The sequence below is a fragment of the Epinephelus moara genome, chromosome 12, assembly GCF_006386435.1.
Source record: "Epinephelus moara isolate mb chromosome 12, YSFRI_EMoa_1.0, whole genome shotgun sequence".
Lineage (NCBI taxonomy): Eukaryota > Metazoa > Chordata > Actinopteri > Perciformes > Serranidae > Epinephelus > Epinephelus moara.
In genome coordinates this window covers 496,818-510,329 of record NC_065517.1, presented here as the reverse complement: position 1 = coordinate 510,329, position 13,512 = coordinate 496,818, and the positions used below count along the sequence as shown (strand labels likewise).

The 13,512-nt window shown below is 39.9% G+C and overlaps 1 protein-coding gene across 3 annotated transcripts in view; it reads right to left on the bottom strand.

The window, feature by feature from the left end:
* opn5 (opsin 5) overlaps positions 1 to 13,512 on the bottom strand; it is a 168,665-nt gene that overhangs the window by 37,876 nt on the left and 117,277 nt on the right. For all 3 annotated transcript variants that reach the window (XM_050058873.1, XM_050058874.1, XM_050058876.1), the window contains one exon: positions 1,319 to 1,438. In XM_050058873.1, coding sequence (XP_049914830.1) covers positions 1,319 to 1,438 — 120 coding nt within the window. The remainder of the gene's footprint in view (positions 1 to 1,318; positions 1,439 to 13,512) is intronic.

Below are 13,512 nucleotides of genomic sequence, written 5' to 3'. Positions count from 1 at the left end.
TTTTCCTAAAATAAAATGTATAGACTCATACAATAAGTAATCCCTCTTAATAATCACTTCTGACCCACTAGAGGTGAGTGGTGGTGTATTCATCTGCAGAGACTCTACCCTCTGTCTGGATTTCCTTATTTTCTTCTTCTTGTGCTGTGTGTGGGACATTCCTGGTCACAAGGCGCAGGTGAGTTTTGCGACTTTACAAAAAGGTAGCGACCAGGGGCCAGACCATAGGCATCATAAATTCAAAAAGAAGCTACAAAAATTGAGGACACAGCACAGAAAAAATGCAAATATAGCAAGGGGATACACCAATTTGGGGTTGGCCTTTATTTTCACTTTAACAGGCAATACTGTTTACAAACAGTAACTGAGAATCCAATGACTAAACACAGCCCAATTTTCAGCTTCTGCTTTTGGGCTGAATGAGGACCAAATAAGACAACTAAACACATCCCAATTTCAATGTCTGTTTTGGACTAAATCAAGGCTATGACAGGCCAACCAGATTTAGCCCAAAAAGTCTTTAGACCTTTAAAGTCACATACAGATTTTAAAAAGAATGGTCAAAATGGATGCAGGAGAGGCTGGGATATCCTGAATTTTAGTCCCTAATATGGGTCAAAATGCAAAAAAGCTGATTGAAGTGGAATAAAGACCAGAGAACGTCGATTAATAAACACGCTGTCAACCAGTCACATCACCAGAGCCACAAAAGACATTATTCAACTGAGTTGTGTTCCCCCATGACAAATACAGTGACATCTACATTAAGAACCAGTTTCTCTTTTAGTAGCTGTAGGAAAAATGTGTTAGCCATTGTTCCATAATGTGGCAGTGTCTACAGAAGAAAGAAAAAAATCTAAATGTCAAAGCATTCCTCTAGGTTCAAAATGTGCGCTGACAAAGTCAAGTCATTCTTAAAACAGAATCACTTTACAAAAGTTAATAAGAGAAAAAGACACTAGATTTAAATTGATACCGGGTATGCATTATGAATTGGAACAATTAAGTGGGGACAACAGCATTTTGAGATGCAGTACAAGATCATGAATAGGTTTGCTGAAATAGAAAGACAAAATGAAAAGTTTAATGAAAAGCCAGCCAAAAGACATCACCATCTTATCAAAAATGGAAACAATTATGGGAATGAAAATCATTTCATTCCTCTGACACCCTGCAAATGAGTAAATTAACAGATGAAAATGCAAAGAGTAACCTTGTGCAACAAGAACTGAATTGGGTTGCATTAAAGAGTAGGAATAAACAACCCATGTGGTCGTATGGGAAGACCTACTAATAAACTGCACAGACAAGCCAGTACCTGATATGCCAAAATCGAAGATGGCTAGATTAACAGTCATGAGCTCAGGAGGCTTCAACTTGGTCTTGCGTTTGATGGTCATATAAATGACATAGCCATTCCCTGTTGCGGACATGATTCCTGTAAAAGAGAGAAAGAGAGAGAGAGTTTGACCATTTGCACTTCTGAGACACCAGTCACATTTCTTTTTTCACAATCTGAATGCACTCGGGGTGCTTTAAATTGAGTTGATCAAGTCTCAGAGATGGGAGCAAGTCATTGTTTTGCAAGTCACAAGTATGTCTCAAGTGTTTAAGTCCAAAGTTAAGTCCCATGTTAAGACAGCCAATTCAAGTTACAAAAATCATAAATGCTTTTTAAAATTTGTATTTATTTGTTAAAACAACTTTTTTTTTATTTTTTATACTAATAAAGCACCTTGTTTCCAACTTAAAGTCCACGGCATGGCACAGGAGCACAACAGACAGCAGTGCATGCAGCACAGCAGCACACAACACATTCACTATCACACCAGTTTACATGGCATATGCCCATATATGGGCAGTCAGAATGATAACTTGTTACAATTTACGAGTGCAACGTCAGTAGGCCACTCTGTATTACAGTTGTATTTATTGTGCAAACTGGTGGCCAGCACTGAGTCTCCGCATTTTACTTAGTCTTGTAGTGAGTATGGATATTAGACGATTTTTTTGGAAAAAAAACAAAAAGGCAGCAGGAGGAGAGCAAGTAGCATATCCCAAATGGTGTTCAATATATACACATACAACTGTCCGTTTCGGTTTTTCATTTATTTCCCACTCCAAACTGACCACACACCAGGGGTGGAAGTAACGAATTACTCACGTTACTGTAATTAAGTAGATTTTTTGGGTATGTGTACTTTTCTGAGTATTTTTTTTAAGTGTGTAATTTTACTCATACTTCAGTACAATTTACACCATGTAATCTACTTTGCTACTTTTAAAATCATAAGTCGCTACTGAGTACGCCCACAATTTGAATTAATATTCAAACCTTTCATCTGCATCTTTGTAGCCAATAAGGCTGTCCGATCGCGACCACGCCAATTAATCTATGACATAAGGAAAGGACAACTCTACTGCAGTAGGCACAGGTGTCTAGCGGTAACATACCTGCACAGCGGAGTAGAGACTAAGTACTAGAGACTTTAATACTCACAGGCCTACAATCAGCAGGCCTATATTTTGTGCTAGAGTGACGCTATGTTATATGAAACATTAGCCGTGAAAATTAACCATGTCATGGTAGCTTGTCAGTAAGGGGGGTAAATAGTGCTCCAAATTTAGGCTAACGTTTAGCATGGAAAACAGGGCACGAGCAAGGGGTCCCTTGTTCTCTTACTTCAAGATACCTGAATGAAAATGTTTTCGTATGATAAGCGTTACCCCTTTACAGACACATCCACTACACTTTCCCTTGCAGTTTTATGTAAAACCCACGCGGTTATTTTGCTTGCGGTATTTATGTAATTTCGCCTATTCTATTTTATTATTCCTGCATACTGGGGTCCTTAAACAGTATTACAGTTGGATAAATTGGGGCTGACTGGAAAGCTGTGACTCTTGTGGAGTCAGTGAGCCCAATGTATTCATGTGTGTGCCATGTGTTTACACTCTTGCCTCATAATAGTCATATCATTGCAGTAATTTCACTGTATAAGGTGAGCTGTTTTTGATTAAAAAACCTGACACACAGTGCTGAGCTGCATCTCAAATTAATCTTCAGGTTCCCAGCTCTCAGTTGACATATAGCACTAGAGCCCGACTGATGTATCAGTTGATCAACATCATTGGCCTGATAATGGTCTATCACAGTGACATGGATCTTAATCAGTATTGGCTTATATGTTGCCCGATATGTTTTTTTTTTTTAACATAATGTGGATTGTTTTTATTTGTTAGCTCTATGGGAAGCATTTTTTGTGTATTTGATCCCTTTTCTTAATTTAGTTTTGGTATATACATATATTTTGCTCTCTTTGTTTTTTTTAGGACCTGACTGATACTGGATTTTTTAGGCTGATACTGATAAAAGGGAGTTCAAATATTTAGATACTGATACAATGGTCGATACTCTTTTTACAGATAGTATACAGATTACAGAATTTAGAATATATATAGAATTTTTTGCAATGATCCTTTAAAATTGGTTTACGTTTGTAAATAAATACAGCAATATATCTGCAAAGTTTAACCAAATTTACCACTCTTTCATACTATGCTAAACAATCAAAGATTAGTTCAAATTGTTACTCTGGTTGAATGATTTTTTTAAAAATGTGTTTTCCATTGGTGTTAATCACAGTGATGTGATGAAGTAATGTTTGAAACTGATGTGTGATAATATTTATCTCTACAGAGGAAATATCCATCAAAGATTGAGCAGTACCATGACATCACTGTGGCAACAATGTCTTGTCAGCGAAAGACCACAGCCACACCAAACAAGTTCTCAGCAAATAAACAAGCCAAGTTACCAGACGTGATGTTGAGAGCTGCAAACAAACGTGTTCCTCAAGCAACTGTTGACAAGCTTGTCATCAATTTCATATGTGAGGGTCTACAGCCATTTGCAGTGGTAGAACAGCCAGCTTTCAAAGAATTTGTTACCACATTACAACCTCAAGCCGAAGTCATCTCCAGACCCACTGTCCGTGCCAGAATCTGTGAAGCTGCTGATCACATGAAGAAGACTTTGGTTGCAGCATTGGATAAAGTCAAATTTGTTGCTACCACTACTGATTGTTGGTCAGCTCATCAGAAAAGTTACCTTGGGGTCACATGCCATTGGATAGAGGAAGAGTCCCTGGAAAGAAGATCTACAGCACTAGCGTGCAAAAGATTGAGAGGGTCTCACACATCTGACATGCTTGCTGGTGCTCTTGATGATGTTCATTGCCAATACAAGATTAGAGGCAAAGTTGTAAGAACCACAACTGATAGTGGATCCAACTTGATCAAGGCCTTCCACATGTTTGGGGCACAAAATGATGCAGAAGAAGATGAAGATGAAGATGAAGCAGACCCAGATGCTCTTGACCTGACTGACCATATTGAATACCATGATGCAAATGCGATCCTTGATGAAGACTCTGCTTTGGAATATCAACTCCCCCCTCATCAGCGATGTGCATGTCACCTGCTAAACCTTGTGGCAACAACTGATGCTGCCCTGGCAGAGAGCATGAATGACATGACTACAAGAGGCTCTCCCGTGCAACCTTTGCAAAATGCCAGGCCATTTGGAACAAAACTGGCCAGTCTCATTTGGCAAATGAAGTAGTAGAGGACAAGTGTGAGCTACAGATCATTCGTCCCAGTGCAACACGGTGGAATTCAACCTACCTTGCCACTGAAAGGATAATACGCATCATTGATGAGAAGGGGGAAGATGCCATCAGGAGCATTTGTGAGGAGTTCAAGGTGAAAATGTGAGTAAAATTGGACACCTACCAATATGGTTGCAAATTGTGTGCATTTTCTTCTCTTAATAATTGAAAAGAACACAAAACATATTATGCTCAGTTTAAATTTTTTTTAAACAATTTTAGCGGCACATTAGTAATGTGAAACATTAATTCATGAGCACAAACAATTTAAACAAACAATAATAAAACAATAAGGCTCTCACTTGAAACAGCTGCTCAAGTCCACCTGTCCTTATTCAGCAAATAGGGCTGCCAAACAAAATAATGTCAAATGTGGCGCCGTTTCTGCCATTTTTGGACTAACAAGGCAGTCCAAAGCAAACCTTTGCCCTCCGGAGAAATGGTACACAAAAAATACATGATTGGTTCATGAATTTTTAACCAGCTAAATTCTTAATGGCAATTAATAGATTAATAATTAATCACATATAGATAACATCCCTATCATCCATGTTTCCAGTCTATACCTGTTATAGTCATGGTGGGCTTTGTTGTTGTATCTTACAGATTGAGTCCTGCAGAAGTTGCATTCCTAAGGGAGTACTGTACCACCATGAGGCCACTGGTGAAAGCTTCAGACATCCTCCAGTCTGAGTCCACTTCCAGTTCCTTCATGGGATGGCTGCTGCCAGTAATCCACCAACTACTGTCCAAACTTAGCAGGCTGGAGACATCAAGCAAGACATGCGTGTCACTCATCAGAGCCCTGTAAAATGGCCTTCAAAAGCATTTTGGACCGATGATGGAGGATCCAGAGTTGGCTGCAGTCCTCTTACCCAAGTTCAAGACTTCCTGGACTGACAGAGCAGATGTAATAGAGGCTGGTAAAGCCAGATTTTTTCAAAGATTCATATGATCCCATTTTTGTGTATTGTTATGTTTGAACACATGTATAAGTGAGTATACTTAATAACATCTCACCTAATAGGTTGTCAGTTATTGATGGTCTGTCCTTAATACTAAAGAATCCTTTTTGTGAATTATCTGATTTATGTGTGTGTGTTCAGGAATATTCACTGAAATTTAAATAACAAAATTGTGTTATCTACTTGCAATTACAGCCTTAACATACATCAAACAACATCTTGAAACAACAGAGCATGAGAGTGAGGATCAGCAAAGAGTCATCTGATGAAGATGATTTCTTCTCCAGACCAATCTCCAGAAGGCTGCAAAGTCCAGCTGAACTTGATGGTTATCTTGCTTGTGCCACAGACACCATGGAGCTGCTGCACTCCTTCTCAGCCATTAAGAAGCTCTCTCTCAAGCTGAACACAGCTCTGCCTGCCTCTGCTGCATGTGAACGATTTTTAGGTATGCTGGTCTACTCTTCACAGCCAAACGAAGCCGGATAGACTCTGTTAACTTAGAAAACCAGCTCCTGCTGAAACTGAACAAAAGGTTCAGAAAGTGAAGTGTGACAGAAATGCTAGTATGTCTAAGAGTTTAAGACACTTACCTGCCAGCTGTTCGCAGTGTATTGGGAAAAGTTTAAACTGTTCTATGCAGGTTCAAAAACATTTTTGTCATTCTTTTAACAAACAAAATTCCTGCTTTATATCTAAATTTGTTTACAAAACAAATTGCCTTAGTGTAATTTTTTTATACATTGTTCGTCTGAGAAATGTGCTTTGAACGTAGATATTTTATACAGGTGAATCGAATCAAATGCCTGCTATTGACGATGCAATAAAACATCCATCAGTTAAAAGTAATTAATACTCTGAGTAGTTTTTGAGAAGAGTACTTTGTACTTTTACTTAAGTATTTTTTAAACACCAGTACTTTTACTTGTAATTGAGTACAATTTAAGCAATGTAACAGTACTTGTACTTGAGTACAAATTTTCTTTCCACCTCTGCCACACACACACACCATCTAAATGTGAAGCAGATTTTCTCTTCTGTGCTTTGGAGGCTCTATCTCCACAACGGATTGGTCGATTTGAGTGATTGACACCGCATTTGATTCCTTAGAGCAAATAGAATGACGCTATACCCACCCACATGAGATTGACAGCACCGTAAGCCAGTCAGAGTCAGCAGAATGCCGTTGCGGGGGAGGTGCTGGCTGCTGTATGCAGTCATTGTAATGCTTCCCCCCGGAACCTAAAGCCCGTCAGGTTCGCCCAGATTCATTTGAATGCAGCACAACATGTTGGTCTACCAGGATGTACCGTGTTTTACGGGTAGAATAAACTTTTCACAGCAAAACAACTAAGGTAAGAGAAATTTTACAACTATCATTCGGCGAAACGATTTCTGTTGTTCTTTCGCCTCTATCTCTCTGATGCTTTGGTGTAGTGTGCTTTGGCAGATATATGTGGAAATGGCGGAGTCTCTGCTTTCATTTGAGGTGTATGCTGTGTGTTTTGCATAATATGGCGTCGAGTGAGAGCCCGAAATATGATGAGTGGGTCAACACATCAGTGCTGTATGGAGTTTGATTTGTTGTTATTCATTTAGTTGTGGTTTGAGCTGTGTTTGGGGCATGTAAAAAGGGTTTATGCAGCCTTGTAGCCCAGGTTCTGCTGTTTAATTTGATGTGAAACATCACTATGTTCTTAAGATTAGTGCATTGTTTCACACTGTGTTTGCAAAGTCGTTCTCAAAGTCCCCCAAATGGGGGACTTTCAGGTTTCCAACAATTTGGGCAACCCAATAAAAGAAGACGAGAGCTCGTTCTTTGTCAAAATATATTAAAATCACGTGTTTAATAGGGAATTATTCAAGAAAGTTTTCTGGGGGAGAAACCCCCGGACCACTGGGTAAAAAATTGTTCCCACTTAAGCCTGAAGCCCCGAATGTTTTCAGCTCCTAGCAATGCCCCTGCTGTCCACCTACATGAACAAAATATATTTCATATAATTTTTCCAACTGGCTCTCGCAATGCAACGTTAGGTCCTCTTGGTCCTCTCCTGCAACTTGATTGGATGCTGTCAGAATGATTCAAACAAAGTGGATCTGGGGAGTTAAAGGGAAATTTTGGTTTATTTCAACCTGTCTCCTATCGTCCTAAATTTGTTTCAAGTGACTAGTGACATAAAAATAATAGTTAGCATGTTAGCCGTTAGCCTAGATACAGCTGGGGCGCATAGTAGCGTCAGACCTGTTAAAACGTAAGTGAACGGGCATACTTCAAGTGCAAAGTTAGTCCACTAAACAAGCTTTTTTTCCACAAAGACCGCCTCATATCGTTAGGATAAATGTCAGAGAACATATAGAAAACGACATATAAACGTGTTGTCTTACCTTACCGGTGTGCTGCCATGTTTGTTTACATTTAGCTCTGCTTTCCAAAGCGCGGCCGAAATATGGCGAGCTCTAGATAAAACCCAGCTGGATACTACTCCAGGTGGAGGTGTCTTATCCTCAGTCACATCCAGACCTTCAAAATAAGGCTGCAACCGGTCCCATTCCTTGCAACAGAGGCATTCCTCTTCTGTGGGCATTGGGGCACAGCATTCACAGGTACACCACCAATCTCCAGAGCTACGCAGCCTTGCAGCAGCCATTCCTCCTCTCTCGTCCTCTACCTGTTGCGCCTCTCTTTCTCTCTCCTCCTCCGTTCTTCAATTTCACGAAGCTCTTCATCAGTGTATGTATTTGCATATTTAAGGGCAGGGCTTGCCTTGGTCCTCCACATCTCCACCCTTTCGTATAAATATGGTTACTTCTGCCACCATCTGGCAGTTTCAGTTTACACAGATCCAAAGTGTCTTTCAGTACAATGAACACATGATGTTGTAATGTGGGCTGATAGAAATATGACAGTTTGCCTCATTCTTGAACAACTGAAGTGTAAAATTATGCCTCATGTTGACTAGCTTTATGTTACCATAACATATGACACCATATAATATGGAACAGTGTGAGAGTGTGTTTTTTTGTAGCTTGTAAGAACAAATAATAAATCAACTGATAGTGTGTTATGTGAAAGGGGCTATTTGCATTTACAAACCCACAGAGAAGTGTCAACTCTACTTTTTAGCCACTTGAAGCTCTTTTTTTTTTAAAGAAAAAGTATATAAGATTAAAAATACTTTATGTACTGTACAACTTTACTGCCACTCAGATTAAAGTAATTCCCTGCACAATGGCAGTTTTAGGGGGGGGCCAGCAGGGGCCAGTGCCCCCGTAACTCTGAGTCCGGCCCCCCTCTGTGAACGCATTTCTAAGCGGAATACTGAGGAATACTGACATCCACTTCGTGAAGCATTCTTGAGAACACCTGGAAAACATCAGTAGAGAATTGTGTGGCTGTATTTAAGACTGAGCCTGCACGACAACACACAGCACCATTGAAGTAAGCTCTGAAAATGTTTTCTTTCTCATTTGGCTCATGGTAGTTACATCATGTTGATGTAGCGATGTGAAATAAGATCCAGAGTTTTCATGGGTGTTTTATTTTGAAAATTGACTGGATACTCTCGTCCGTCTTTTCTGGGCCTGACCTTCCTGTTTGACTCATTTGGTCTGTGCAAATTGACGTGCCGTCGTGCGGCGTCCATCAGAAATAGACCTTACGTGTATTTTTAGCGGAGTGGAGCGCCGAGCCACTTCTAGGCCGTGGCTGGTGGAGCAGCTTACATTGACTTGAATTTTATATTATTACATTTGCTAATATTTGCTCCGGCACCAGCACCTCGGCTGGATTGCGCACGCCACGGATCCAGTGGGTTGCCATAAATGTAGTCTCGCCACCAGACAATCAGAGATCTCCACCGTCTGATAGTCTGGAGACACTCCTTTCTAAAGTGTGTTTAACACACTGGAGAAAACGGCCGGCAACAAAGCAACGCCTCTTGCATTTTTGAAAAGGACACGCCCTCCCGGAAATGTGCGCTTCCCCTTTTCTCGTCTGCAAGGTCACAAACACACAGAGAGCTTGAAAATGGATGCCGAGAGATATAACTCCATTTTATCAAACATGTGCTCAGACCACAAGATTGTGGAAATGAAGGACTTACAGCGACTTGAGCCATTTTGTACCGCTACACATGTTTCTAGTCGGACTATGTTTACGAGCACAAAAGTTCAGCGAGCCAACGAAGGACCGCCCTGCGGATTTACTATTGGTTCTGCAACATAGGGAGTTTTTTAAAACTCTGAAATTGTATCCGCCCATCTAAACACAAAATCAGGGAGAAAGTCATCAGTCTTTAGTTAAGCAAAGCGTCTAAAGACTGACTTGTGAGTCTACCATAAATGGGCCTGTCCCAGAGGCATTCAACTACCAGAGGGCTTTTGAAATCTTCTTTTCAAAGCCGCGTAAAATTAAATACTATGATTCAGGGTGCCATACTTGCAAATCGTGAAGGAGGGAGGGGGAGAGAGGGAGGAAAGTGTTTTTTTCCACAAGAAACAACACCTGCCATATGTAGTGTTAAGGGGGTGTAATTTTTGTCAACATGTCACTTACACTATATATATATATACAGTATATATATATATATATATATATATATATATAGATAGATAGATATGGGATTCAACATTGAGAACACCTGGGCAAGTGTGTTACTAGAATGTTGCTGCATGAGACCCCTTATTATTCAGTAATGGAAAGTAGCACATCTTTTTATTTATCATTTTAAAATAAACAGTGCAATCTTAAATAGACATTGTCTTAATCTGGCCTATTGTAGCTTGCACATGCATTTCTTTAGCAGAGCTACACAGAAATAAATGCAGGTATATCCTCAAAGTCTTTCGCACAACACTACTATTACTACCACAATCAGTTCACTAAGTAGCTCAGCAACAGGTGGGGAAAAACTCTTCTCATTTTCTAACACCCAGATTTTCTAAATGTTCTTTTATTTTATTTTATTTTATTTATTTATTTTTTTTATCTTGGCCTGGGTTTAAGGCTTATAACTCATAAATGTGGTGCCCTGTCAGCTGCTTCCCAATAACCTTGTTTGATTTGCATAAATATCTTTGTCACTGCTGAATAAACCTTATTCATTCCAATTTTTTACATGGTCACTTGAAGTAAAATAGCAAATTAAGTTAATGAATTGCACAGTGAGTGTACTGTACACCACCTAATTTCCATGCAATCATATGATGCACTGCGTCAGGAAAAGACATAGAAAATCTAAGCGAAGACGTGGCTCTTGGATCATTCCCACATGGAGAAAAAAAAGGAAGAATGGATCTTCAAAATGAAACAACATGCAGGAAATTTGATTTGACAGAAAATAAATTACATCTCTCCTAAAACATATTGTGCTGCCCCCGCTTCCTCTCTCCATCTCTTTCACTCCTCAAATTTTATGGAACAGCTCTATTTTTATAAGTGAAATCATAAATTGTCTTTTAAAGAGGGTGAAGCTTCACACATGACCATGGGAACAGAATTATCAGCTGATCCTCCCAGACCTCCATCACATTAACCTCCTGATTAGTCTGACTTCCTGTTTGCTGAAGATGGCACAGGCAGCATATGCTATCTGTGTCTTGACTGCTAACAGCACCAACACTGGGGCATGTCTAAATCTGTAAAACAGGCCAAAAAGACACATGCATGGGGTTTGTATTCTTGGATTCATTGATATAGTGTTCTTACAAATTTTCATTGTTTATCACTGTCAAATGTGGTCTGGCTGACCTGTATACCCACATAGCAATCCCTCACAGCCTCTCTGTTCTTCTGATTGTTGTATTAAGGTTTTATGTTTCCAGATAATTCCTGCCTGTGTCTCAAAAACGGCACCAACCAGGGTTGCTAGGAGATTCCTGATATGTGAAGGTGCTAGGGCTGTATACTGCAGCCATTTTATTTACCAGGCTTCATGTATACAAGCTGTACACACAAAACAGCTGTCTACAAATTCATGCTGATTGAAATAATGCTCTTGGCTAAATTTCCATGCTGACGTAAAAAAAAAAAACAAAAAAAAAAAAACGGGAGAGAAAATAGAGGCAATAACAGCCTATTTATACTAGGGTTTATGATTGCTCATATTCAATACATTTATACTCCATCACCACCTCCACTCAGCCCACTGACAGATAGAAGATTTCCTGTGAAGTGTTTGTGTGGGATCTATATTTACTTATTTACTGTATTTATCTGTATTTCGCAGTTGGATGCTTCTGTGTACCAGTCAAGTTGCACTTAAGTTCACATTCCTTGTTGGGATTCACTGGACCAGACGATTTGTCATTTGTGCAGATCTAAACTGGACACGTAAAGGTTCTTTGTTATTCAAACAAAACAAAGCCATTTGGCCCTTATCTCCTCAGGATGTCCCATTCTCACACCTAAGTGAGAGACCAGTTGTCAAACTTGAATGGACAGTACTTTCACAGTGACATGTGACTCTGTGATGTCACCAGGCAAACTGCAGGAGAAGTTCTGCTCTCCTCTCTCTCCGTCCTCTTCCTCCTGAGCAGTTGACTGGCTCAGACTCCGGCTTTTTTTCTCCTGAGCCGCTGACCAGCTCAAACCTCAACCTGGGGACCAGCAAAGTAAGCGTGCCAAACACAAGGTTTTTAACTAACTTTCCAACACGAAGGAGAACCAAGTTGATTTAGCACCCCAACGTCTAACTCGGAAAGGACCCAAAGTGACTGACTTCCTTAGATCTGCACCTTCGGAACAAGGACACAGCAAAGACAGCTTCTGGAACCACAACTCTTTCCAGCTTTCATCTGCCGGCTGACAAAAGCAAGCACACCACAAAGCGACTACTCCTTCCATCCATTCAAGGATTGGTATGTAACAACTTGGCATAGCATTATTACAGTTGCACAGGCTAAGCAAGACAACAACCAGACATGAAAGATTATGGCAGGAATTTACAACAGTAAATTTTCTTGCAAGGATTTGTTGTTTCTTAAAGTTTTAACTTTGTCAATTGTGATTTATTGCTGTTTATTGAGTTATTGTTGTGATTGTTTGCAGTTATTGGTTAGTTGGCTTTACCAAAGCTAAGAGATGTTAGTTTGCTAATGCTTTTCACGGACATCCTCTGTACTAACCCAGAACCTTTCCAACACAAATCTCATACACATACTCATGCACTCATTGGCTTTCACCAGAGCTACACCCAAAGAGGTAACTCAAAGTTCCCGCTTCTTTTCCCTTGTCTTTGTACTGATCCCCCGATCTGAAGCCAGCTTTGATTCGGTCATCTTGTAGTTCACTGCTGTCAGCCATTTCTCTTCTCTGGTAAATGGTAAATGGACCTGCATTTGTATAGCGCCTGTCTAGTCCACCCTTTCGCCATACAAGATGCCACCTACTACTCGGTGTTTTTTTAAGTCACTCACACACCAATGGAGCCATCATCGGGAGCAATTTGGGGCTCAGTATTTTGCTCAAGGACACTTTGGCGGAGGAGCCGAGGATTGAACCGCTGATCTTCTGATTGGTGGACGACCCACTCTACCTCTGAGCCACAGTCGCCCCACACACACATATACACACTATGCTTGTATGTAGTTAGATAGTTAGAATTTGTGTGTTTGTTTGTTTGTTTTGCTTTCTTTGTGAATAAATATATTTGGAATCATACCTGCTACACTAGAGTGAATGAACAGTCAACCTCTGCTATGTCAAGAACTCTGAAATCCTTCCATCTTTACTGTTAATATGGTAATTGTGGTTATGGTTAATAACTTAATTATTAATCAAAATTCAAAATTGATAGTTTAGTGAACTTTATGAGACTGATATCATCACCTGGCTATCATTTTTTCCCTTTTCAGAAACACACCACAAGGTGATTTAG